The sequence below is a fragment of the Aureobasidium subglaciale genome (assembly GCF_000721755.1).
Source record: "Aureobasidium subglaciale EXF-2481 unplaced genomic scaffold scaffold_31, whole genome shotgun sequence".
In the NCBI taxonomy this organism is placed as follows: domain Eukaryota; kingdom Fungi; phylum Ascomycota; class Dothideomycetes; order Dothideales; family Saccotheciaceae; genus Aureobasidium; species Aureobasidium subglaciale.
Window position 1 is genome coordinate 59,022 of NW_013566964.1, and position 24,684 is coordinate 83,705.

General features: G+C 50.2%; 12 protein-coding genes across 12 annotated transcripts; 7 read left to right on the plus strand and 5 right to left on the minus strand.

Moving 5' to 3' along the window:
• Positions 1–469: 469 nt before the first annotated feature.
• On the plus strand, positions 470–1,921 carry AUEXF2481DRAFT_70150 (uncharacterized protein; the record flags this gene model as incomplete). Its single annotated transcript, XM_013484317.1, has 2 exons — positions 470–1,369; positions 1,424–1,921. 2 exons carry the CDS (start codon positions 470–472, stop codon positions 1,919–1,921), a joined length of 1,398 nt encoding a protein of 465 aa, XP_013339771.1.
• A 316-nt stretch (positions 1,922–2,237) lies between these two features.
• Positions 2,238–3,793, minus strand: AUEXF2481DRAFT_505412 (uncharacterized protein). The gene is made up of 3 exons (XM_013484329.1): positions 2,669–3,793; positions 2,521–2,610; positions 2,238–2,459 (listed from the first exon to the last, which is right to left on the minus strand). The coding sequence occupies exons 1-3, from the start codon at positions 3,558–3,560 to the stop codon at positions 2,353–2,355; spliced, it is 1,089 nt and encodes a 362-aa protein (XP_013339783.1). The 5' UTR covers positions 3,561–3,793; the 3' UTR covers positions 2,238–2,352.
• Positions 3,794–5,515, minus strand: AUEXF2481DRAFT_505411 (uncharacterized protein). Its single transcript, XM_013484330.1, has one exon. It carries the CDS (start codon positions 5,408–5,410, stop codon positions 4,028–4,030), a length of 1,383 nt encoding a protein of 460 aa, XP_013339784.1. The 5' UTR covers positions 5,411–5,515; the 3' UTR covers positions 3,794–4,027.
• Positions 5,516–5,687: 172 nt separating this feature from the next.
• Positions 5,688–8,178, plus strand: AUEXF2481DRAFT_70086 (uncharacterized protein; the record flags this gene model as incomplete). The annotated part of the gene is made up of 2 exons (XM_013484310.1): positions 5,688–5,837; positions 5,893–8,178. 2 exons carry the CDS (start codon positions 5,688–5,690, stop codon positions 8,176–8,178), a joined length of 2,436 nt encoding a protein of 811 aa, XP_013339764.1.
• A 546-nt stretch (positions 8,179–8,724) lies between these two features.
• On the plus strand, positions 8,725–10,672 carry AUEXF2481DRAFT_505895 (uncharacterized protein). Its single transcript, XM_013484331.1, has 2 exons — positions 8,725–10,138; positions 10,384–10,672. The coding sequence occupies exons 1-2, from the start codon at positions 8,935–8,937 to the stop codon at positions 10,509–10,511; spliced, it is 1,332 nt and encodes a 443-aa protein (XP_013339785.1). The 5' UTR covers positions 8,725–8,934; the 3' UTR covers positions 10,512–10,672.
• Positions 10,673–11,799: 1,127 nt separating this feature from the next.
• On the plus strand, positions 11,800–13,500 carry AUEXF2481DRAFT_505709 (uncharacterized protein). The gene is made up of 2 exons (XM_013484332.1): positions 11,800–12,069; positions 12,158–13,500. Exons 1-2 carry the CDS (start codon positions 11,980–11,982, stop codon positions 13,283–13,285), a joined length of 1,218 nt encoding a protein of 405 aa, XP_013339786.1. The 5' UTR covers positions 11,800–11,979; the 3' UTR covers positions 13,286–13,500.
• A 214-nt stretch (positions 13,501–13,714) lies between these two features.
• Positions 13,715–15,069, plus strand: AUEXF2481DRAFT_33202 (uncharacterized protein; the record flags this gene model as incomplete). Its single annotated transcript, XM_013484275.1, has 2 exons — positions 13,715–14,032; positions 14,107–15,069. 2 exons carry the CDS (start codon positions 13,715–13,717, stop codon positions 15,067–15,069), a joined length of 1,281 nt encoding a protein of 426 aa, XP_013339729.1.
• Positions 15,070–16,464: 1,395 nt separating this feature from the next.
• Positions 16,465–18,137, minus strand: AUEXF2481DRAFT_70100 (uncharacterized protein; the record flags this gene model as incomplete). The annotated part of the gene is made up of 2 exons (XM_013484312.1): positions 16,465–18,034; positions 18,094–18,137. The coding sequence occupies 2 exons, from the start codon at positions 18,135–18,137 to the stop codon at positions 16,465–16,467; spliced, it is 1,614 nt and encodes a 537-aa protein (XP_013339766.1).
• Positions 18,138–19,162: 1,025 nt separating this feature from the next.
• Positions 19,163–19,843, plus strand: AUEXF2481DRAFT_70076 (uncharacterized protein; the record flags this gene model as incomplete). Its single annotated transcript, XM_013484308.1, has 2 exons — positions 19,163–19,412; positions 19,458–19,843. 2 exons carry the CDS (start codon positions 19,163–19,165, stop codon positions 19,841–19,843), a joined length of 636 nt encoding a protein of 211 aa, XP_013339762.1.
• Positions 19,844–19,914: 71 nt separating this feature from the next.
• On the minus strand, positions 19,915–21,482 carry AUEXF2481DRAFT_505754 (uncharacterized protein). The gene is made up of 3 exons (XM_013484333.1): positions 21,318–21,482; positions 20,818–21,261; positions 19,915–20,764 (listed from the first exon to the last, which is right to left on the minus strand). Exons 1-3 carry the CDS (start codon positions 21,339–21,341, stop codon positions 20,183–20,185), a joined length of 1,050 nt encoding a protein of 349 aa, XP_013339787.1. The 5' UTR covers positions 21,342–21,482; the 3' UTR covers positions 19,915–20,182.
• Positions 21,483–21,838: 356 nt separating this feature from the next.
• AUEXF2481DRAFT_44252 (uncharacterized protein) lies at positions 21,839–22,455 on the plus strand. Its single transcript, XM_013484293.1, has 3 exons — positions 21,839–21,914; positions 21,970–22,191; positions 22,244–22,455. Exons 1-3 carry the CDS (start codon positions 21,903–21,905, stop codon positions 22,385–22,387), a joined length of 378 nt encoding a protein of 125 aa, XP_013339747.1. The 5' UTR covers positions 21,839–21,902; the 3' UTR covers positions 22,388–22,455.
• A 180-nt stretch (positions 22,456–22,635) lies between these two features.
• AUEXF2481DRAFT_70061 (uncharacterized protein) lies at positions 22,636–24,210 on the minus strand (the record flags this gene model as incomplete). The annotated part of the gene is made up of 1 exon (XM_013484307.1): positions 22,636–24,210. One exon carries the CDS (start codon positions 24,208–24,210, stop codon positions 22,636–22,638), a length of 1,575 nt encoding a protein of 524 aa, XP_013339761.1.
• Positions 24,211–24,684: the final 474 nt, after the last annotated feature.

Here is a 24,684-nt window from a genome sequence, read left to right on the forward strand (position 1 = left end):
AGTAGAGTGTCAGAGACCAAGCTCGTTAAATCAATTCTATAATATGTACGGCTCGCTACAAAAGTCCCATCAGATACAGCGTTTGGGGCATAGACACATCTTATCACATAACGACCCCAACGATTGTCATTCTTCCACCAAAAGCACCGACCCCAACACGGCCTATCTTTCCCTTATCTGACGACCCCAAGTCATGGCATGCTGGAGAACAAGCATGGAAGCAGAAACGATGCACAAGTAACCCAATCACGCGCGACATCGCCATCTGATCCTTGTTTAATGGTGTTGATACCGTTTCTCGGAGCTCTTGGTACCTGCTTATCACCTCGTCTGCCACACTTAGATATGACCCTGACGACCATCAGTGTTGGGGTAAGTCATGACTAGCGACAGATGTAAGTATGACCATCACTGCTCTCCCTGACCTCTGTTACTCAGCATCTCATCTATGTTCGACAAAATCTCAAACATGTCTTCAACACCATCCATCCAGGAAAAAGGCCTACACGTAGGAACGCAACCAGGAGATCCGGAGAAACTCGAAGGCGTCACCGAGGACTTTGAAGTCTTCAAGCAAACCGAAGATGGAGTCAACTTTCGAACTGTGGGATGGCCAATGGCTACGGTCATTTTCCTCAAGACCATTTTCGCTCTCGGTGTTCTCTCTATCCCATCGGCCATGTACTCACTAGGTGCTGTTGGAGGTGCACTGAGTGTCATTGGCTGGCAAGCTCTCAATACATATACTGCAGTCTTGCAGGGTGACTTCCGGAACAACCACCCTCGGTGCCACAGTATCGCCGACATGGCTGGTGTAGTTGGTGGTCCTATCATGAAGGAGCTTACTGGAGCAATGTTCATCGTCGCCTATGTCATCCTTACTGGCTCTGGAATCGTTGGCGTCTCGATCGGTATCAATGCCTTGTCCCACCACGCTGCCTGCTCGGTCTGGTGGGCAGTTCTGGCCACTTTCTTTGTAGCTGCCGCAGCATCAGTACGCAAGTTCCATCAGATTGGGTGGCTTACCTGGATTGGATTCGCATCTATCTTCATTGCCGTCTTCGTCCTTGTCATCGCTGTTACAACCCGGGACCGACCTGCTGCAGCACCGCAGACCGGCGACTACGAGTTCGGCTTCTACGCCATTGCCTACCCGACCTTTGCGGCAGGCATGGTAGCCTCTTGCACAATCTTTGTCTCTGGTGCTGGTACTAGTGCTATGCTACCTGTCATTTCTGAGATGAAGAATCCCAGAGACTACCGCAAGGCCTTATTTATCTGCATGTCTATCGTTACCGCCGCATACCTCAGCTTCAGTCTCATCGTCTACCGCTGGTGCGGTAAGTGGGTAGCCAGTCCCTCTCTAGGTGTAAGTATCCTCGCGCCCCTAATCATCCCTGGAAGTATGCTAACAAAACCACAGAGTGCAGGCCAAACCATCAAGATGGTCTGCTATGGTATTGCTCTACCCTCCCTGGTAGTCAGCGCATGTCTCTACCTCCACGTCGCCGCAAAATACATCTTCGTCCGCCTCCTCCGCGACTCCCCCCACCTCCAATCCAACACCTTCACCCATTGGGCCACCTGGCTCTCCTGCACCTTCTCCCTCGCAGCCATCTCTTTCGTCCTCGCTGAAGCAGTGCCAATCTTCGATTACCTGCTTTCACTTGCTGGAAGTATCTGTTTCGCCCCCCTCGCCATATCCCTTCCCGCATGGTTGTGGATTTATGATCACAAGTCTTGGAGAAAGGGGAGTGTCGGCCAGAAGGTCGGCTTTTGGTTGCATGCGCTGTTTATCCCTTTGGGTATCTTTGTCATGATTGGAGGTACTTATGGTGTTGTTGTGCAAATCAAAGAGGCATATGCTTCGGGACAGATCGGGAGTGCGTTTTCTTGTGCTGATAACTCGAATTCCACTTGAGAGGATCTGTAATAGTAGTGGTGGAGATGGACTTTTCTTCTTTTATGCTGTATACGAATTTACTTTTCTTGCTGTACAGTGGCTTGCTACCATTTGTGTTTTTGCGTGTGCACAGTGTCTCTGGCTCAATGGAAGGGTGGAAGTGATGTTGTCAAAAAGCAGAGTGATTTTCTCGTCTACTAGTGGCTTGTGGAGAGACATCCCTATCTTCGTCTCTCGCAAGCATCTGTCTGCGCTATAAAAGTACCTTGGATTTCGACAGCCATGTTCTCGAGCGAGTCATGAAGATGGAGATGCAGTAGTAGCATACCATCTGAGACCCTCCATCACTCTCTCACTCACCGGCGCACTCTAGCATTCAAAGCTATCTGGATGCAGAAACAATTTTCATCTCCTATTCTCGTCCTCGAGAGACCAATTGTGGTCGGCCTCTACTTCTTGCCATGCTTAGGGCAATCCTTCTTCTTGCATCGCTTGTCGCTCTTACAGGCATAGGTGGCAGTGGGCTTGACGCGTTCCACCTCTGTCATCTCAGCACCTATGGAAAAACAGTTAGCCGGGAAGCTTATACTGAGTACAGCGGGAGTATAAACACTCACGCAAGCCAGAAGGATTGCCGTCAGATCCTTCCTGCTCCACGAATTTCAAGGTCTGAGTACCACCATCTAGACGTGAGTAGTAGCTCGTAGCTATGACGGTATTAGCTATAAGGTACTATCAGGATAGGTGTAGAGGTTAGTGACTTACGATTACCTTCCTCGTCCACAGGAACCGAACGTGATGGGTCAGGGTAACCATAGGGATTTCTGGTGTCTGATCTTCTTGGCACAGGACCGTCGAAATCAGTCATTGCGGTGTCTTCATCAGTCGTACCACGATCACGGGATACGATCTGATTGACAGGACCGAGAAAGCGATTGTGTCTGGGATCGGAGGGTCTAATTTTGGTAGGGATTGGGTTCTCGATCGAAGAGTATTTAACCTCAGGGGCAGGAGGTGCTGTGGTCTTCTTTGGCAGGGTATCTGCGACGGTCTGAGGAGACGATGGGTATTGGGTGCTCTTCGAGGGCTTGATTGCAGGGTCAGTAGGCCCTTCAATCTTCTTGGGAACAATTCGGGGCTGGAAGCATCTCGATACGAATGGACTGTGCGTTGAGTTTGGTCCAACAACAGGAAAATTGAGTGCTTGACGTGTTGTGGACCAAGTTGGGCGATCATGTACGTATGCAGATGAACTGTGCATTAGTTTTGGCTCAACCTCAGGGGCAGGAGTTGTATCGTCTTTCTTTGCAGCAGCTTTGCCTTTCTTTACACATATCTTGGGCTTGATGGGAAAGATGCTGGAGTCGGCTTTTGCACTGCCGTCTGAGTGTTCTGCGGATACATCCTCGCCATCGGTAACAGGGGCAAGGGGCTCTCCATTGTCATTGTTGGAGCTTCTTATCTTGCTTGCAGAAGCATTGGGCTCAGTGCCAGTAGGTTGAGCGACGTCGATGATTTCTTCCGTGTCTGAATCTACGGCGGGATTGTAGCGACCCATTACTTGCTTGCCGAGAGCTTTCGAAGAAGGGATAGTCTTGGTGTTTTTACTAGGCATTTTGGCCTTTGGCTTGACATCGGGTGATTTGGCGTCAACCATACTCGAGTTGGGTGGAGGATTTGACTGATCATCTGCATCGGCCTTCGTTCTGTTTCTAGACGCCTTGGTGGACTTTCTGCCAGACACGATAGCAAATTCGAGTCGATTGAATGAGAATCGCCTAGGTGTGTGGAGGAGAGCGAAGGTCTTTATAGTTGAACCGAAGAAGGGAAACGGAGATGAGACCCTGCATGGAGTTGTGTGAAAGAAACGCAATGAGACAGACGGTCGAGGTGACAATGCTGTCGCTTCCGGAAGTTTCTCCTGTTACAGAAAGCCTTGGATATGCTGGGTAACACCCGCGAAGGATCGAGCACGAATAGAGAAAGCAAAGAAAGTGCTTCGTGATGAACCCACAGTAGCGTTGAACAATGAAGGCGCAATCGAAACAGACGAACCACATCTATCAACTACTGACTTGGTCTTATACATGTAACCATGGATTGCCTTGAAGCGACCACAATGACCTACGGTACTTGACCATCGTTCCTTGCGCTGAAAGCTGAATCTTCCAACCATGCTTTGAAACTCTTGTAGATACCCCATCCGTTGCCGCCACCACGCGCGCAGTACACACAACCCCAATCTAGCTTCTCCCAATCTTCCCAACTGCCAGCGAAGTTATCGATCGCACGCTCGATAGTTCGTTTTCCATTGTCATCAACAACGGCATACAGCTTTTTGTAGTGCTCACGCGTTCGTTGCATCAACTCGGGAGGAACGAGCCACAAATCGTCAATATCATAGCTGGCTATACGGATGACGTCTTCAAACAGAGGAGGGTCGAGATCGTCATCTTTGTATGCCAGGGTATCTCGAAGCTCAGTGACGGAAGAGGGTAATTCCAATTGGCAGTACTCTGTTTCGTACTCTCTAGATTCGAACCAGTCTATTTCATCAGTGGAAAGAATAGGAGGGTCAGGACCATAGCCGTTCCAGATCCCGCCAAATCCATTGCTGGTGCGTAGAAACTCTTTGAAGTCTTCCGGTAAGTTGACCTTGAGTCGCGCTTCAAGGTTGGCAATGTCTTCCTCAGTGGCGGGTGGTGAGTAGAGTGATTGAGGCTTCTCTTCACCTGCTTCAATCCAGTATTCGTCAGACCTTGCCACAGAATCATCGTTACACGACCGGAGAAGCTCGGATATAGATGCCGGACTCGATGATGAGGGCTCGCGCCAATAACGCTGTCGCGCTGCTTCAAGGAGATCAGCAGCTTGAGCGTCGAGTTTTTGATCACTTAGGTCCCATTTTTTAGCCACAGCTCCAGACGTGAATAACGACCAGCAGCGCGGGGAGTCGATAAGGTCCAGATCTCTGTCCTCGTGAGAGTAATTTTCTGTAAGCTTGCCGAGAATCTCTTGGACCTTGGAGTCAACGATTGGATCTATGCCACGTTCCTCGGCGAGCTTGACCGCAATCTCTAAGGCGACTCTGGCACCCGATGTTTTGTAGTAATGAGGGATGTCATGTTCAGGTGACAAGATTGCAGCTATACCGGCTTCGTTCTCCGTACGTTGCTCTTGCTTGACGTAGACTGGCCATTGTAATCCTTGTTCTTCTTTGTCTTTTATGTATTCCCTGAAGTAGGCATCCGTCCTCATATACTGTGGGATACCGGTAGGGAATGCCGATAAACGCCAGAAAGGGACCAAAGCACGTAGGCCTGCAAGGTCGAGAGTCTGTAGAAGCGGACGCGAATGCAGAAGTTCTATGAATTGGCGAGCAGTGTAGATGCGACCAAGCATGACGAAACGTAGAGCCATATCGACAATGCAATTCTCCACTGCTGGTATGGATCGTATTGCCAGAATATGGGAGGGTTGGACAAAGAGATAAGGTGGACGAGCCATCTTGCGTGGTTCTGTATCAGATGGACGAGATGTTGAGGAGCGGATGATGCATTAATATAGCAACCTAAATTTGACCTACGCGGGACGATACTATCTACATGTGAATTGATGGTTGTAGGCAGCAGAAGCCAAACGCGTGAAGGATTCAACGCTCACCACACCCCGGAGGAGTGCTCCGTAGCAACGCGCGTGAGGCCCGTTCACGAGCGCGTCATCAGACAATGTGCTACAGGTGCCAGTGAACAGCTTGTCAAATAACAAACCTCTTGCAGCAAGGATGGCGCTCGAGAATTATCGCAACAATCAGGACAATGATGTCCGACTTTTCGACTTCCTGGACGATAAATTACAGTCTTTTGCCGACTTGGACTCTCTAGACACCTTACTGGAAAGCGTCAAGGCGCAGCAAGACCTGCTTAAGCAGCAGGTTCGTGGAAAGCCCAGGAGTGACCGGTGCCCACTCTCTTCTGACATTCTCGCAGCTCCATGATGCCCGGAAGGACCACGACATTGCTCAGGAAGCCTCAAACAGACATGCGACATCAATCAAAGACAAGGCCACGACATTCCAGCGTGATCAGGATGACCTTGATCGCCGACTTCAGGCTGTGACACAATCAGAAACCAGCGATGATGCCTTGCAAAAGTTTGAATCTAGTATGGGTCGTTTGAGAAAGCTCGACATGGCTTCAGGCTATGCCGAAATGCTGCAAGAGGTGGACACACTACGTCTTGAAGGTAGTGAACAGTTGAGCAAGTCTGACAAGGCTGCTTTGACCGCATACAAGAAACTATCGGCCCTTTCTGCTAGTCTGCAGCCGCTCTCAGAGGCGGCAGAGGGTGCCGCTCCTCATCTCATCGTCCATGTATTGAGGACCACCCATACCTTGCGTAATCAAATCGAGCAAGCCTTTGCGGCCGATTTTGAGAAGACCTTGACAAAGATGGGTTGGCCAAAGCAGGGTATCTCGGTACCTCCAGGCTTACAGGCAGAGTGGAACATCCACATCGAAAAACTTATCGACCTTCAAAAGCCGGAGCTGGTGTCAGCCGACACAGCAAACAGTTCAAAGACCTCAAAGGACGAACCTGCTGTGCTGCTACCCCTCGAAATCATGGTACAATCACTCGAGCTTCGTTTCAACTACCATTTCTCTGGTGACCGTCCAACCAACCGTCTGGACAAGCCCGAGTACTTCTTGAACCATGTCCTGGAGTTGATCAACACCTACTGTGGATTCTTCCAAAGTAATCTGCAGCCTCAGCTTTTGGCCAACTTCCGAGGTTCTGATCTTGCCCTGATTCCTGCCTACATTGATGCGACATCGGCGCTCATCACTGCTCTGATACCAATGTTGCAGAAAAAACTGCTGTCAGTTCTTCCACAAGTTGCAGACCAGCCACAGCTACTCAGCAACCTGATGCATGAGGTCATGACATTCGACGCCACTCTGCAAGAGGAATGGAACTACACACCGCTTTCTCCCGCTACTGTGTGGCGTGGCCTTGCGCATTATGTCCTGGAGAAACAGTCTTACTTTGTGCAGTGGCTAGCTGTGGAGCGCGACTTTGCTTTGGCTCGCTATGAAAGCATCATCTCGGATCGATCAACACTCGAACTTGATTTTGATTCTGTGTCGGCTGAGAGTACCAAGCCCACCAAGGCCGCCGTTCGAGTCAATGATCTTCTTGAGACCATCACAGAGCGCTACAGATCTTTGTCGTCATTTAGTCAGAAGATTCGGTTCTTGACTGACATCCAGCTTGAGATCTTCAACAGATTCTATCTTCGCATAAACAACAGCCTGCAGATATTCTTGACAAACACCACAGCTGTCGGACGTGCTGTCAATGGTGTTACCAAAGAAGAACAAGCTGAACTCTCAGGGGTCAAAGGCATGAATCATCTGTGTCGTATCTTTGGCTCTGCAGAATACCTGGAAAGAGCTATGCGTGACTGGAGCGATGACGTCTTCTTCCTTGAGCTCTGGGAAGAGCTGCAATACAGAGCGTCATCGAAGATCGAGATCAAGGGCGATCTGAACATGGCTGAGATCGCGGCGAAGACGAATGCTTCGATCAATAATTCGCAAGAGACCCAGGAGCTCGAAGGCGCTTTGTTCGAGATCATGGCCGGCAGCTACCGCAGACTGCGTGTCCGTACTGAGGAGGTCATCTGTGAGACTCTGATCTACCACCTTCGTGATGTCTTGAGGCCATACACTCGTATCAGCCCATGGGCGTCTCTCTCTGCTTCAGGCAGTGAGTCTAGTCTGACGGCTGAACTGGATCCTCCTCTTGCTTTCCTGGACACACATCTTGCTTTCTTGTCCCGAGCTTTAGCAAGACCTGCATTGCGTCGTATCTGTCGCGTCGTAGGCCACAGTCTCCAGATCACGTTGTGGGACAATGTGCTGCTCCGCCACAACTTTTCGAGTGCTGGTGCTTCACAATTCAAGTCAGACTTTAGAGGCATCTGCAGCGTGTTTGATCGTTATCTCGGTAACGGGTTTGGTCAAACTGCCATGCTGCGCCTTGACAATGGTTTGACACTGCTCGACCTGCCTGTAAGGGGCGAGCTTCCTGTTGAGGTCGACCCAAAAAACGAGGTGACCCAAGAGAAGAAATGGGGTCTCTTTGAAGTCGAAAGAAGAGTCTTCATGGACAATGAGGCTGCTCGAGACGTGCTAGAGGAGATGGGCTTGGAGGTATTGGCTGAGAGTGATGCTCGCGCTGTCCTCGGAAAGCGTGTGGAACTCAGCAGTTAAGTAGATCTGTTGGTCTGACAAAGCTAATCGCTTGAAAGATGCTGCCTGCCGACATGTACATGTCATTTCAAACCCATACCCAGTGACTTGCATCTCGATTACTTCTACCTGGCAGGGACATTGCGAGGATCTGAAGGTGTGGTACTCTTGCTCAACCCCGTACTGCCCAGGAGAAACAGCTCATGTTCTGAGCCAACGGTCGCCGGGTCCTCGGCGATGACTGGTGGCTTCCGGTCGAGTCTTACCTCGCTCCGATACAGCTCCTTGGTGGGTCACCGAAGTTGTTGAATAGTGGTCGATCAGCTCCTTGGGAGTGGTCGTCGTTGCCAGTTGCATCAAGTAGCAGGACTTCCGAGTCTACCGGCACTGTTGGTCGAGGCAGGCTCTTGTGTGCTCCACTGGTGCGCCTGACTCAGTCGATGGACGAGTTTGCCAATATATACGCATACAACAGCTCCCGCCTGGCAAAGCATACTCGTCGTGGGTCCGTGTGTGTGCGGCTGTTCGCATTCATCAAGGCGAGGCTGGCTCAAGTTTCCTCTTGATCGGAGCGCGCTGTACCATTGTTCGATTTGACCTGGGTCAGTCGTTGGTTTTCTAAGCAAGGGTGACCAGGATCTCTTCGATCGAGTGCCCTTTTGTAGCATTCAACACTGGCCTGCATATGTTCGTTCAGGTTCCCTGCGGTCTTTAAGCCTTTGAGCGTTCTACCTGTAACGTTCTGCTTTGGTCTTTGACTTAGCTCGCATCGTCAGTATGAGTGTCGTGTTTCGGCACTCGATATCTACTTGTGGCGATGGCTTTGACAGTGTACAGCAGCTTTCAGCTCGGCTCAGATGCATCTGGTTGGGTGTTCTGGCTCGACGATTCGATTGGCATGGATCCTGTCTCGGCACTGCCGTGATGTGTGGTCTTGACAGCGCTCGACTTGGCTCGAGTACGTCCGTCGTGACGGTCCGTTTCGGTATTTCCGACCGATCGGGTCTTGTCTCGGCAGTCCCACGCGTAAGGACCCATGCTCTGCCCCGACTTGACTTCCCAAATCCAGACCACCTCAATTCACCTCTGTCTCGTGCATCCATCCAGCAACAGTTATTCTTGCAATTTCGACACCGACCTGGCGCGCGTAGCCTCCATCTGCTGCGCACCCATCTTATCCTATACCTGTACATCCACACTCTATCGCCCTTGTCTCATTACACCCATCTCGTGATGGCTCGCTCGATGTCGAAACCATCGTTCATGCAACTCCCACCAGAACTGCGCACCCTCGTCTACCAGCATCTACTTACCTCGGTAGAAAGAGGTGAAGTCCGCACTGTCGGCCAGAGAGTGCTGCCGACCTCCGTCGATTCTTTCGAACAAGCTACAGCACTCTGCAGCATCGAGGGAAAGTGCATCTGGTGCCTATCAGGCAGAGTGCATCTTGTTTGCCAATGCCATGCCATTATCGATGATCACGAGAAGGGTAGTCTAGTTGAACGACCTGGTGGAAGAATCTACCCTGCAATCCTCGGATGTTCAAAGCAAGTCTACTCGGAAGCAATGCCCATGCTTTACTCCGAGACCCATCTCTCGATCCTTCTGCGACCATACCCCGGCACGCTCAGCGGCCTCAGCGCCTTGCCTATGTTTCCCTGCAATCTTGGCTCCCTCAACTTCGCAGTCGCCCCTCTGAAACATGAGAATTCTATAGATCGCAAACTCTTTATGCAGATTGTCGGCAACGTCATGATCGCGCTCAACGGATACGCACCCGGAATCGTTACTGTCACCAGGGACCCAACGCGTGGTAGATCTTACGATGCCAGTGTGGCTACTGCACACGAGATCTTCAGGAAGTTTGATCTGATGGTGGTGAAGCAGCCTATCGTCGAAATGAGCCTTACCAAGCGTGCAGCACTGTTCAAAGGCATTTCCAGAGACAGACAAAACGACGTCGCATTGATGGCTATGATTCGCAAATTCCGCGACCGTTTGAACGGAAGGCTGATGGACAACGTGCCCCTCATACTCGATCAATCGGTTCAGCTTCGTCAGACAGGAGCAGGAGTTGGAGCTTAGGGAGATCAGCTGGAAATCCATTTCGTCGGCAAGGTCAACCACAGCTAAAATCTTTGTGCTGCCCGTCACACTGAGAACGTCGAGAGAGTTGATCGGGGAGGAATCGGGTTGAGCGTCTGGGTCCGCTAACCTGATCGCGAGATGTTGCTGTGCCTGACTTTGCTGTTTCCTTCATCCGCACTAGGCTTCGCTGTTTTTCTTTTCTAGCTCGCCATGAGCTCCAATATTTCCTTGCCTTTCGCTTTATACCTTGCTCACACTCAAGCTAAACCTTCTGTTAGCTCTCAGATCGCTCAATTATACATACACGTTGCTTCTCTCGGCGGTCCATGATGTGAAAATGAAACTATTAACCCTTGAAGGTCGCTGCTTCCAAATTTATTAATTTGCACCTTCCCTCGACCGTCCACCCTTGACAAATTCGCTCGTTCTCAAACCTGCTTCGCCATTCTGAAGCTGTCTTCCACTTCTTCATTCCGATCATCGTCGCAAGTCAGAGCCGTCCTCACTCAGTTCCCGTTGTCAACTCCATCATCCTCTCACACCTCGCCAACGCATACAAACTTCGTCCCGTCGTGCATCGGTTTCAAAATGGCATCCTCCACTCCATCTCCTCCAGACCCCGATCTCAAGGACAAAGCCTCTGCTTCTTCGCCCACCAAAAGTAGCGAAGTCTCTCCATATCCCCCACCACACATAGCATATATGGCGTTGTCTCAAAAACCACCACCCACCGTCGATGCGGCTTTGCCTTTGGTCGTCGCAAAGCAGCCACAGTCTGGATTATCCTTCTTGTCGCTGCCGCCTGAGATACGCAACATGATCTGCGACTGTCTGTTCACACCTGAACAAGTTAACACTGCCCGCCTGCTTTGGTGCGAGCACGACGATGCACATCTTTCAGGCGCCTTAGCCACATGTGAAGACTGTGTGAGTATAGGATTCCACCGTTGCAAGTCGAAATCATCTCATGCTCCACCGTGGCCATTAAGCCCCTTTGTCTTAGAGAATGGCAACGTGCATGTAGGGATCTTGAAGTCTTGTCATCAGATCTCTAAGGAGGCCAGGCCCATTTTGTCAAGCTACTCACGCTTGGAAGTCGTAGTTTTCCTGGGAATGTTTGGCTTGTACTCACTACCTTTGAAAGCACTACTTCGCAGCATGCATGAGCCAATGGGAGCCTTCTTGTCAAAAGTTACTCTCATCATCTGCAATGCCGGAGGAAGCGTTCCAGACCAACACACGGTATCGCAAATGGGTGCGCATGGCTCACCGGTGGCATGGATCAATCAGACGGGCATTCAGATCAAGCACCTCTCGGTGATTGTCCTGAAACGTCTACAGCAGCCAGCATCTGGACCCGCCGTTGTCAGATAACTCGTATACATGCTAGATGCGTTGACTCTGAAGCCTTTCAGCTTCACTTGGGCTGAGAGGGTAGCACGTACTCCATTGTTACGGCCCTACATGGATGACCTCAACAGGGCAACAAAGGCCTGGCTTGAAAAGCTAGAGGATCCCAAGGCCCATCGCGACATTGTGGAGAAGCCGTATTCCTGCGACTGCTTGCCTCAGTACTTTGCTTGATAGTGGAAGTCTAACAACGCCTTTCTAATAGGAGAGGCTTTACTGGCAATACGGTCTGCTCAGAGAATTAAATTGCTATGAGGCAGGCAATCACACAATGACGTTAGCTTCGTGCTCCACAGATGCAATGCACAATACCGACTTACTTACATGCGCGTGCCTCTTGACATAACTAGCATGTGTGACTTGCAGTGTGGTGAATGTTATGCGGGGTCAATTAGGCTGCCGCATCCGTCGCGTGTATGTCATCTGATAAGAAGATCACCTTCTGGGATGATACCTTCATGATTCCAGTCTCTGCTGACTTGCATTTTTCGCCCTATCAAAGCCAGGAAAGAGCAGCAAAGAAACAACAATCCAGATGGAGACGATGGACAGACGGCAGACCCCGCTCGTCTCCTTCTTCGACCTCCCTCGTGAGCTTCGCGACATCATTTATCAACACATACCCGACAATGCCGGCGCTTTCACGTATGATACATACATTGCACGAGAATACCCGAAGTGGAAGCCAAACACCATCGGATACCGTAAAGATGGACGCTTCTTTGAACAGAAGTACGGCAACTCCGGTGTCGCTTTTGGTGCCGGCCAAAATTGTCGTGCTATTCTTTTGACTTGTCGAACCATCTACCGAGAAGCCTCACCAGTACTATATGCCGCTACTCCGCTGGGGCTGTGGCGACCGATGCACGATTATGGTGGTGCGGTCGAGTACCCTCATTTCATCGCCAAAGTCTTCGAGGCACTACCGATTTCTGCAGGCAAACAAATTCAAACACTCCAACTGCAGGGGGAATTCTGGCAGAAGAGTATGCAAGCTCTTTTCAGCGCAGTAAATGAACACCTTCCAGCCTTGAAGGTCCTGGAAATTGGACTGGATCCATACTACGTCAGTGCAGAGCGACGTTACTGGTTTGACAATCGAGCGATATTACGACAAGCATGGCCGGCGATTGCCACTCTATGCTCTATAGCCCAAAGACTGGACATGATCCATATCACCGCTGCCCCGCCCAAGGACTTTGTGCAGGTTGTGCACGATAACCACGAGCGGGCACAGTTGGCCAACCAGCAACTTGATGATTTCATCTGGTCCTATCTGCAATTGAGCGTACTCAAAGACGAACTCACTATCTACGGTGGGATCTTGCATGGTGATGCGAAACTTGGAATGGAGTTTTATATGGAGAGACTTGTGGAAAGAAGAGATTTGTTCGAGATATTCCAGAGAGACATGCAGATTGAGGAGTCGAGACGATTAGTGCCGAAGTTCAAGATCGAAGGTGAGATGGGATGGCTTGAGAATATCACTGGCAGGGTAATGGTTGTCGATCGGGAGAAGATGAGGATTACTACGATGTCGGCTCCAGATGCGAGTACGAAGTGGTGTAAGATGGTTTATGAGGCTCATCCGAGAGGTGAAGTGGGTTCTCAATTTTCGGCGTTACAGTAAGGCATATTTTTTGCACAATCTATCAACCATCTTCCGGGGCGCGTTACTCCGGAAGAAGCTTTCTACATCGCCAGGATCGAGGTCCTTCACGTTGTCAGTCTAATTTCTCTTGCATGTCGATCGGTCAACGCTCGTTCCTCCCACAACATACATGCTCATCTATACAAACTCTACGTCTCGGATCCAGATCTTGCGTCAATCACATCACCTCCTTCATGATTGCTGCCATCTCTCTCCTAGACACTAAAATCCATCAAGGTTGACCTCCATCTCTTATCTCCGATCTAACCGTGGAGCCCCAGACGGTTCATACACTAAACTTTAATCCCCACGTCATCTCCAACCACAAACGTCTTTTGATCTTGAGCCCATCCCCCTTGTCAATTGACTCTTTCCCTTTCTCTCCATCTTCCTATACCATCGCCAAGCATGCCAGGAACAATAACTGTGGCATCGATTGCCGCTCTAGCGGCACTCTCCACCTACATCATCCCTCCAATCCGCCATGAGCTCAAAGTTATTGGAGTGGGTAGACCTGCAATAACCTCGACGATAGCGAATGCAGCAGATTATGTCAAGATAGAGGACACGACTCATTGCGAAGATTTGCATTACTATGCCCCTGCAAACTTGCTGTTTACGGCTTGTGAGGATAGACATACCAGGTTTTCATGGTTTCCTCCATTGGGAAGTTTCGAGCCGCCCACGGATGGGACACAGGGAAGTATTCATGTCGTTGATCCCAAGGTACGTTACTATGTTTTTCTACAAAGCTTGAGAAAGGAAAAGTACAGACACTGATTAAATAAACAAAATTACAGACTATGAAAAGCATCCGTCTGTCCTTTATTGATTTCGACAAGACATTTGTAACCCACGGCATCGATGTCATCGCCGACCCTTCGGCAAAAAACACTGTATACATCTTCGCCGTAAACCATCAACCCAATCCAGAATTCGTGGCTTCTCGTCGCGAACACATTCAAAAGAGTAACTCACGCATCGAACTCTTCAGACATGTCATTGGCACCAGTACAGCAAAACACATTCGCACAATCAGCCATCCACGTATTGAAACGCCTAATGATATACACGCAATCAGCCCTACGGAGTTTTATGTCACGAATGACCATTTCTACAGGGAGGGCTTGATGAGAGAACTTGAGGGCGTGGCACCGGTGAAATGGTCGAATACACAACTCGTGTCCATTACAGATCTCTACGCTACTTCTCCCTCTGAAGGCTTGGGAGTTCAAACCGCTCTGACGGGAATCAAGAACAATAATGGCCTAGGCCATGTTCACGAAAGCGAAGAAGTCACGGTGGTCAGTGCAGAGAGAGGAATCCTCTACCGCGCCTTCCCGCACGCCGAGAACAAGACTCTAGAAGTTAGGGAGAGCATACACTTGGACTCTACCCTGGATAACCCGACTTGGTACCACGACCCCTGGGCCACCGACTCCGACGACAAAAGTGGCTACATCCTAGCCGGTCTAGCCCGCGGACTAGACCTCGCCTCCAACATCAAAACCCCAAACGCCAAAGATCCCGTTTACGTATGGCTAGTACAACCAGACCCTTCCCACACTTTATCAAAGGGACAACAAGAGGGCAATTGGCAAAAGAAATTGGTCTTTCAAGATGACGGGGGTAAAGTTAGAACAGCTAGTGCTGCTGTAGTCATCGGTATTGATCCCGGGTTGGAGGGAGGAAAGAAAAGGGGTTGGTTGTTTGTTACTGGTTTCATGTCGGAGAATATGGTTGCTACTAAGATTGATTTGTAAAAAAAAAATCTTTTCTGTATTCTTATACAGCAGAGGAGGGGGGGGGGGGGGGGGGAGCTTGTGAATGGAGAAACAGAACGTCGGTAGTGAATATCCATGTCGAATGAAGAGTTCATTTAGTGTCGGGGCTCTCCGAGTGTTGTTTGTTAGTATTGCTGTGCATTGCTTTTCTTACAAGACAAAGGAAGCTTATTGAACATGTCGAGATGCAGCCAATGAGGACGTCTAGGCTGAAAAGTCAACGAGGTCGGACTGGGATAGCACAAGGGCGAAGAGGTCATGCAACATCAAGTTCTGATCATGCGACAGTAGCAAGCTTATACAGCATGACCAACCGAGGACACGAGATCAACACAGAGATACACAACATTGAAAGAGAAGGATCTTGACATTGAGGACAGTAACAGTAACGCTATACGGAACCTAGCTTTTCCTGCTCTCGATTGATCCTTTCCATTCTCTCCATCAAAAATTGTTTTCTGGGTTATTTTCCTTCCAACCAAGTGTCCCCCTCTTCCTTCCAATCACTTGTTCTCATTCAATCAGATCTGAGATCAAGTCTGAATAAGGTAGAGTGTTTACAAGAGAATGTGGGAATGTAGAAAGGTCTTGGTACTGATCTGGTTCACACCTTCGACTAGCCTAGGAGGTCAAGGCTGGTGAAGGTGGATGATCAACAGTTTGTTTGGGTGTCATAAGACAGTGTAGGTAGAAAACCATAGTGTTGGTCTGGTTTCGATAATGTCGGCATTTTGAATGCAGCGTCCATGAGGCGCCACAGGTGTCAAGTTCTTGTATCGCTCTTGGCAATCAAGTCGAGATCGGATTCGAAAAAATGTTGCCGACCACGACTTGAAAGTGTCGATCATGTTCTCAAGAGTGAAGAGAGTAAAGTTGCAAAGTCGGGTAAACAGATGTAGGGTGTAGAGGGTGATAAAAAGCAGAGTAATAAACAAAGGTACCATGTTGACCTAGGCCCAGCCGGATTTGGTTCAACACAGATACACCTCGGTATAGAGCGGGAAAAGAGTGCAAAAAACTTGATGGTACATGGTGCATGAAAAGGGAGTTCAGGAAATGGAAAGGCATGCGTCGTGTCGAAATGGCGCTTGAAGACGATCGAAATGATGTTAAAAGTAGCCCGGTTGTGTTCGCTACAACCAGAAGCGCGCGTACGGGCGGTGATGTTGAATATAGAAGTATCGACGTTGTGCTGGACCGGAAGGCAGGTGGTGTAAACTTCATTGGTAGCGTGGCGCGAGGACAATCCATGTCTTGCTTTTCCCTCTTCTCCTCATCCCATCGTGAGAATGCAAATAGACCTTCCTAGGGCAACTCCAGTGTAAACGCCGTGAAAAGAACCAAGAAAAAAAGTTCAGAAAAATTATGCCCTGACTACCTGCCGGGCTGTTGTCCTTGAGGCTGAGGGAAGCTTTGGGGGGTAGGGAAAGTGCTAGGCTGAGCGAAGCCACCTTGAGGGTATGAAGGAGCTTGCTGCTGTTGGGTGGGGAAGGCTTGCTGGTTGTATTGAGCCTGCTGTTGCTGGAATCCTCCCTGGCCGCCTTGGCCGCCCTGGGAGGGGTTTTGGTTGCGGGGAGGTCCTCTTCTCTGACCTTGCTGGCCCTGGTAGTTACCACCGCGACCGCCACGGTAGCCCTGCTGGTGGTGCTGACGGCGCTCTTGGGGCTGTTGCTGCAACTGCGGGGCGCTGGTGATGGGGCGAGGGATATTCTCGGGGGTATCGTAAACGTACAGACCCTTGTCGATGTGCTGAGGAATGGGCTTAATCTCAGTGCCGAGCTCCTGCTCGATTCTGTAAAGGTTGAAGCGATCCTCCCAGTTGATCAAGTTAATAGCGAGACCAAGGTGACCGAAACGACCAGAACGACCGATACGGTGAAGGTAGGTCTCGGCGTTCTTGGGGAAGTCAAAGTTGATGACAACATTAACAGCCTGGATATCGATACCACGGGTGAGAAGATCGGAACAGACAAGGTTACGGCAGTGGCCAGCGCGGAAATCGTGGAAGACGCGGTTACGGTTCTGTTGCAACATGCGTGCATGCGAGTAGAAGCACGAGTAGCCGAGCTCAGTCACCTTCTTAGCCAACAGCTCGACACGGGTAGTAGAGTTGCAGAAGATGATGGACTGGTTGATCTGCAGGCGGGAGAAGAGGGTGTTGAGGCAGTGGACCTTTTGCTTCTCCTCGACGAAGGCGTAGTACTGGGTAATACCACGTAGGGTCAACTCATCCATGAGGTTGATCTCGTGGGGGTCCTTCATGTGCTTGTCCTTGAACTCCTTGACAATGACGGGGAAAGTGGCCGAGAAGAGCATGACCTGGCGGTCCGGAGGGTGGAATGAGAGCAACTGATCAATAGTCGAGGTGAACTCAGGGGAGAGGAGCTTGTCGGCCTCGTCCATGACAAATGTTTGGGCGGTCGACAGGTCGGCAACACCTCGACTGGCAAGATCCAATATTCTGCCAGGGGTACCGATGAGGACGTGGACAGCCTCGTTCAAACGGATAATGTCGTCCTTCAAGCCAGTACCTCCAGTAGTGACCATGACGTTGACACCAAGATGTTTTCCAAGCGTCTTGCATACTTGCGATGTTTGGAGAGCAAGCTCTCGCGTAGGTACCAAGATCAAGGCCTGGATCTTGCTGTTCTTAGGGTTGACGCGTTCGAGAGTGGGGATGATGAAAGCAGCAGTCTTTCCGGTACCGTTCTTTGCGCGGGCAAGGACATCTCTGCCGGTAAGAGCGACGGGGATAGCTTCTTCTTGGATGGGCGAGGGCTTTTCGAAACCTGATTCGAAAATGCCCATGAGCAGTTCGCGCTTGAGGTAGAAATCTTCAAACTCAAGACCCTTGGTCGCGGTGACATCTTCTGTTTGGACTCTGCCGTCCTTGGCAGGCACCTTCAGTCCTGACCTCCAGTTGTTGTCTTGCTGGGATGATTCACTGGGGAGGATATTGTCAGCGCGTGGTTCCAGAGAGGTGGTAGACCGATGTCGGCATACTTGAGCGAAGCAGCTTCGAGCTGATTTGCGAGTTGATCCGCCATTGTATGTTGTGTGGATTGTGGTGATGGGCGAGAAGAAAGAGACGTGAGCTCGGAGGACACGCAATGCTAGGAATATGAGTCGTGTCGAATGGCGTAGACGTTTGAGTGAATGCGCGCAGTGAATGAAAGCACCGAGTGGAGTAGCGTAGGCGCAATTCGAGCAGAGCGGATTGTTTGTAGTTGATTTGCGTGGGTAAGCTGTTGCTTGTGGTGATCGAGTAGAGGAGATTCGTGTCGTGGTATCACGCAGTTTTCACGTCAATGGAGGAGTGAAGTCGAGCGGCGAGATTGGTTGCGGTTCTAGTGTGGGCAAAGAGAGAGAAGCGAGCTGGTGGTAGATCGAGCGGGGGTGCACAAGAATGCGGCGGAGAAGAAGATCAAGTCAAGATGGTAGAAAGTCGTCGTGCGCCGCTCGTCCATGTTGGAACATCAAGCTGTTTTGTGAAGCCTTGGCACACGTCGGCCAATCACGGGTGGCAGTGGTCCACTTTATACATCCATCACCTCTTCTTGCCGACTGGGATACTCGATATATTCGCACGAGACATCGTCGCTAAGTCTCTCGTCAGTCCAGTCGTGCAGCGGAATATACAGAATCCTGGCAGCACCCAAGAAAGCTCTTTCTCATTAAGCGCCGGCCACGACTGCTCGTGCCGCGTTCTTGCATCATAAGCGAGCATCATCCGACGACCACATAGGATATAACACCACCTCTCCTTCTCGTCCACTCCCCTATCACAATGTTTTCCCAATTGCTTCGCCAAAGACTAGGTGTGGCAAACTCCAACTCAATCCCTCAAACTCGCAAAGCATCATCTCTTCTCCAGTCCCACAAGGCTTCATCTCTTCTCCGAACCACCAAGACCTCATCACTACTTCAACCACGCCACTCCTTCTTCACCCCATCAACAACTCGCAAGATGAACAACAATCTCGACCCAATCACCAGCTCTCGCTTGCAAAAACTTCAACGCTTCTACCACTCAGGAAGCGGCTACTCCCACTCCCCCAGAAGCAACGGCGTAATGTCAGCCTTCTACTTCCTCTTCACCGCAAACGCCCTAGTCTTTGGAACCCTCAACTACGCAAAATATACCAAAGACTGGAAACTAGAAAAGAAACTCCTCAGCCACACTTTACTTTCTCCAGCATCTTGGGACAATGGTCGTTGGTGGACTATCCTAACATCTGCATTTGCTCACATTGACCCCGTCCATTTCGCCTTCAACATGCTCTCCTTGTACAACTTTTGCAGCCTTTGTGCTTTTATACCAGGTATGAATGGTTTGCATCTTTTCGCCGTAGCAGGGGGTTCGGCAGTAATGGGCGGTTTCGGCTTCCTATACCACCGCAAGCGCAAAATCTCAGAATCTTCCCCCTCGGACTGGCAAAACAAAACTCGCAACTACAACTCTTCAGCTTTGGGTGCTTCGGGTGCTGTCATGGGGATTGGAGCACTGACGGCATGTATGGTTCCTAATGCTCCTATGCAATTGATGCTTATCCCCATAACATTCCCTCTTTGGGTATTTGTGGCCGGTTATGGTTTGGTGGATAGTTATTTTTTGGATTCTCCGAACTCGGGGATTGCGCATGCTGGGCATTTGGGTGGGTTGGTGTTTGGTACTGCGTACTATTTGGCGTTTTTGAGAAAGTCGCCGATGGGGGTTTGGAGAAATGTTCAGAGGTTCTTCCCGAGGAGATGAAGTGGTGGTTTTTTCTTGGAAGGATGGGGCATGTAATTATATTGTTCGACTACTATCAATGAGCCAAACACACGATCGTCACACTCGATACATCAGATGTTTGACCGAAGGTGAGAAGAGAAAAGTAAGCTGAATTTCTTGCTTTCACGCGCACAGCTATAAGAAACCCTGAACCCTTGACCCCATCGGAAATATGAGATCAACCCATCCGCTGTTAATGCAATTTGAAACCAAAAAATTGTGATATGATCATCGCCACATAGGGAAGAAACTCCACTGTACACCATTACATTCCTTCCAACCAATACCCCTGAGTCTCCAACAAACCACCTTTTGAGCTTAGACGGCTTGCTCAGGTGTCTCGTTGCTTGCTACAACAGCCGTACCGAGACCACGGTCATTGGTGCCGCGGATGATCATCTCCTGCCGCCTTGCGCGGATGAACTGGCTAACGGATCGGATCAAGATGAACCATCCGACAATCATAAGTCCATACGAGATCCAGTCCTGAGCACCTAGTCCGTTCGTCTCTCCGGGGCCAGCAACGGATCCAACTCCCTTGGAAGGATCAAAATCGTGATCATTGGGGTCTGAGGGGATGGCACCAGATGGGTCGTTTGCGGGTACGCCAGTGACGGGATCTGAAGGCACTGATCGGAATGTGAAACCATATTGTATCAAGGTGATACCCAGACCAGCACGAGAGCCGTGCTTGGCAGCATGTGTTGTGTGAAGAAGGTAGGTGAGGAGGAAACCGATAAGCTGGAAGGACATTGAGATAAGAGCGTTCCAGACAAAGGAGAACAGACTGCCGACAACAAGACCATCGACAAAGATGTCGTCGCTGTTAAAGGCACCAGGAGCCAGAATAGAGGTTTCCCAGTATGGCGGCGCTGAATCAGCAGCTGCTTGTTCATATGTCTGCGATAAGGTCAGTACATTGCAAGATCAGTACGACAATACACGAAACATACCGGAGGCTTCTCTTCTAGTTCTTCACCACGTGTAGGCTTCGCAGAAATGTTTGCAAAGACACCATCATTGGCGCTGGTTCCACCACCAATCGCTCTGCTACTATTGGAGCGACTACCACCAGGAAGGAACATATTAATTTCGGTGACTCTACGTCCTAATCGAGGAGGTTGGACTTCGGGTGCAGCAGTTTCTGGAGATTCGCGGCCACTGGGTTGAACAAGCCGCCTGCGATCAGCGTCTGGGCCGTCGTGGTCTGATTCGTCATCCGAAGGGGCGGCAAAGGCGTCGTCAATATCTCGGTCGGCATCCTCGTCGTGGTGGTGATCCTGTTGGGCAGAGTTACGGCGAGAAGAGTTGCGAGAGCGGAAAGATGGCGGGGGCGAGGTAGGGATAGATTGTGAGTTTTGGCCGGCTACATGGTCGTCCTCGTCATGTGTTTGCACCTGGAGTCGCGTTAGGAAACAAGCGAAAGGAAACAGTAAGCCGCGATCAAACTCACCCGCTCATAGTTGGAGGAAAACATGGTTGTGGACTCGCGCAGAGGTCGGGCGCTTGCGATAAGGCGAAGTGGGCCGACGGGCGTAGAGAGGCTCGAGGCGGTCACCGGGGTCGTGGGTCAAAGGAGGAGGCGAAAGTAAACACAGAGTCGAGTGGAGTCGAAGTCGTAAAAGGGAAACAGGGAGAGATGGTCGGGCGCAAAAACTCAGGATGAATCGTCGGGGGTCGTGGACAGATGATTTGAATATTAAAGAAACAAGGCGGATGATGGTAGAAGAGAATGGACGGGCGATGATGAGTCGCTGGTGATGATTGCGATGCCTAGTCTGGTCTCAGCCTCAGCCTCTTCCACGAGGACCCTCGTCGGTCTATCGTATCCGTCCGATGCCGAGCGTATCGCCGTCTGCGCCACGAATCCGGGGAAGGGAAACGAGTGCAAGCTTTTGATGATGTCGTCGACGATCAATTTGTGAGAGAGCCTTGTCGACTGTCAGTCCATTCGTCACTACTTTCCCAGATCAACCACCATTTGTTGCGACAAATCTACAAACACAACAATCCCACACTCGTCACGCTATCCACCACAATGTCACGCGCTGTATGTGCTTCACTCTTTGTGCCATCGAACAAAGGCGACTGACAAGCCATTACAGCAAGCTTCAAAGCACTACGCCCGCATCCTTTCACAATGGCCTGTCGACCGTCTGCGCCCTGAAATCTCCTTTCAGTCCGTCCTGAAGAAGCGTCTCGAAGCCGCGCCCGTCGCACAAGTCAACCAGGCCAACACTGCTCAAGCATCAGCACCCAAGCCGAGGAATGAGGACCGCGAGATCAATGCCTTGTACTCGCTGCTCGAGAATAGATACACTTCTGTGGTGGGTTGCAACAATTACAAACGTCTCGATTCTTTTCGCTGACTTATTACAGTACCCTGTGTCTCCCAACATGATGCGCCCTCTCTCTGCGCCAGATCACTACACTAATCTTGTCAAAGAGCTTGATGAAGTTCCCGATCGCACGTTCTTCCAGAGAATTGCAAGCCGCTTCAAGAGCATGATCCGTCTTACCTAGAGTACCCTTCGTTATACTTGTTCGAATACTGTAAACTATCGTCAAAGGTCAAGACGACCTCTGCAGGAGAAAATATGGAGTCCGGAGCTCCAGTGTACTAATAGCATATAGACCATTATTCACGATGTCATGCCCTCATTTTCATCCTTGCGTGTCTACTCGGCTATATGTGTGACCAACAGAAAGACGCAACTGCACAAACGTGATACAAATACTACAGACGACTAATGTACTATATAGATATTAAGTCAAAGATTCTTCCAGATCGTCCTCAGCCTGCCACCCTTGACCTGCGATGTCAATGTCGCATCCGGTACAAGTCTAGTCGCCTGTTTAGCAGCATCCACATCCCCTCTCCTCCCAGCATCCAAATCAATCTCTTCCAACCTATGAAATCTCGTCTTGTTCCAAACCTTGTACACCAAGTAAATAACAGGAAACAACGGAATCAAAATATAAGCATCCACAAAGCCTCCAGCATCAAAGGGTACAAAATTACCCCATCCCTGAACAAGAGCAAGGAAAATATTGGCGCAGAGTCCAAAGTACGCATTCCAGGGATATAGCATCGACTTGAAGGGAAGTTCCTCGGGTGTACGGCCTTGACGTGCCCATGCAGAGCGGAAGCGGATGTGGATGAAACTGATACTACCCCAGACCAGGAAAGTCGAGACTCCAGAGAGATTGACAATGTAGTTGTATGCTTTTCCCGCTCCAGTACTGACATTCATCATCGATATTGCGCCAAAGAGGTTTGTAAAGATTATGGCGGCGACGGGGACACCGCGTTCGTCTGTCCAGCCCAGGAAGCGAGGGGCCTTGCCGTCTTTTGCCATGAAGAGGATGGTGCGAGAGCCAATGTAGATGGATGCGTTTGTTGCTGAAAGACATGTTACAAAGATGAAGGCGTTGATGAGATGGACACCACCATTCCAACCGGCGTTTTGAATCGCGACTGTCATGGGTGACTTTAGTGCTCTGCTGCCTCCATTGGCAAGGCCGTCTGCGTTTGCTGGGCATACGAGGCCGAAGAAAAACGCCGAGCCCATGTACACGAACAGAATGCGTGCGAATACTTGTCGGATGGCCAGAGGCACGGCAACACCAGGGTTTTTGGTCTCTGTGGCTGCAACAGCGACAGACTCGATGCCGGCGTAAAAGGTACTGCAGAACACAAAGACCGTAGCGACACCCCTGAAGCCATCCACGAAAGCTCCAGGGTTGTGGTAATACCGAAATCCAAGAGGTTCATCCTGCCCAACTAACCCACCAGCAGCATAGATTATGGCAAACACAAAAAATGCAGCCAATCCAGCCAACTTGAGCAAAGCAAGCCAAAACTCCGCCTCTCCAAACACCTCCACACCCAACAACTGAAACCCAAGAAAGAAGAACCAGAAAATGAGAAAGTAACCCCACAACGGGACCTGAGGGGCCCAAAAAGTAAAGATACTACTAATAGTATTATACTCATTCGCCAGAACCGCAACCCAAATGATAAAGTAATTCCAACCCACAGCGACTCCAAAAGCTTTATCCACCATTCTCTCGCCCAGCTCCGTAAACGCGCCTCCAGAAGGGTACAGAGTCGTGAGTTCGCCGAGAGATTGCATGATACTAAAGGCAATGATGCCAATGACACCAAAGCCTATCAGCAATGAGGCAGGTCCTCCGTTCGAAAGGGCACCACCAGCACCGACGAGAAGACCGGGGCCGATGATACCGGCTAGAGCCATCATGGTGAGATGCCGGGTTTTGAGTCCTCGTTTCACTCCAGTCTCGGGATCGAAGAGGTTGGCATCTGCTTCGGCATCGTGAGGCATGTCTGGAGACGACCTGCCTGCTGCCGAGGCAGATTTCGTATCAAAAATCGCCATGATGTTGAGTCACTTTTCCAGTCCAGCAAATTCCAGTATTTTGGTGTCAGAATCACAGTCCAGAAGTATCCGAGGGTATTCCAATTGTTTTTGTTGACCAGAAAGCTGCAGATAGCAATATGACAAAGACCAACGTTCATATGCAAGTCCAGTAACCACAAAACCCACGATAGGCCAAAGGAAAGCAGCAGAAGAAAACACAATCTAACAGAGATACGGGAACGTGATTTGGCCTTTTTGTTCAACACACCATCTTCTTAGCTATTTGGACAATTCGAACGCTTTTTGCTTATATTGGGTCGATCTTCTTTCATGACGCCATCTCAAGGGTTTGTCGCGAAATCTTCAACTCCCGAAGGCGGCAAGTCTTGGTTCTCGTAGGTAATCATGGCGGCCCGCTCTCGGTGTAACGTCATGTTG

What these genes read in the sequence shown, in the direction of transcription:
- AUEXF2481DRAFT_505754 (XM_013484333.1), bottom strand. Translation starts at nt 21,341, where the DNA reads ATGTTTTCCTCCAACTATGAGCGG. An exon ending in TTTCCTCCAACTATGAGCGG is followed by an intron (nt 21,262 to 21,317) that starts GTGAGTTTGATC and finishes ACGCGACTCCAG; the next exon opens with GTGCAAACACATGACGAGGA. An exon ending in AACTAGAAGAGAAGCCTCCG is followed by an intron (nt 20,765 to 20,817) that starts GTATGTTTCGTG and finishes ACCTTATCGCAG; the next exon opens with ACATATGAACAAGCAGCTGC.
- AUEXF2481DRAFT_505412 (XM_013484329.1), bottom strand. Translation starts at nt 3,560, where the DNA reads ATGGTTGACGCCAAATCACCCGATGTCAAGCCAAAGGCCAAAATGCCT. An exon ending in TGTGGACGAGGAAGGTAATC is followed by an intron (nt 2,611 to 2,668) that starts GTAAGTCACTAA and finishes ATACCGTCATAG; the next exon opens with CTACGAGCTACTACTCACGT. An exon ending in CGGCAATCCTTCTGGCTTGC is followed by an intron (nt 2,460 to 2,520) that starts GTGAGTGTTTAT and finishes GTTTTTCCATAG; the next exon opens with GTGCTGAGATGACAGAGGTG.
- AUEXF2481DRAFT_505895 (XM_013484331.1), top strand. Translation starts at nt 8,935, where the DNA reads ATGAGTGTCGTGTTTCGGCACTCGATATCTACTTGTGGCGATGGCTTT. An exon ending in CGCATTGATGGCTATGATTC is followed by an intron (nt 10,139 to 10,383) that starts GCAAATTCCGCG and finishes CCTGATCGCGAG; the next exon opens with ATGTTGCTGTGCCTGACTTT.
- AUEXF2481DRAFT_44252 (XM_013484293.1), top strand. An exon ending in AGAATAGATACACTTCTGTG is followed by an intron (nt 22,192 to 22,243) that starts GTGGGTTGCAAC and finishes GACTTATTACAG; the next exon opens with TACCCTGTGTCTCCCAACAT.
- AUEXF2481DRAFT_505709 (XM_013484332.1), top strand. Translation starts at nt 11,980, where the DNA reads ATGCGCGTGCCTCTTGACATAACTAGCATGTGTGACTTGCAGTGTGGT. An exon ending in GGCTGCCGCATCCGTCGCGT is followed by an intron (nt 12,070 to 12,157) that starts GTATGTCATCTG and finishes GCCCTATCAAAG; the next exon opens with CCAGGAAAGAGCAGCAAAGA.
- AUEXF2481DRAFT_505411 (XM_013484330.1), bottom strand. Translation starts at nt 5,410, where the DNA reads ATGGCTCGTCCACCTTATCTCTTTGTCCAACCCTCCCATATTCTGGCA.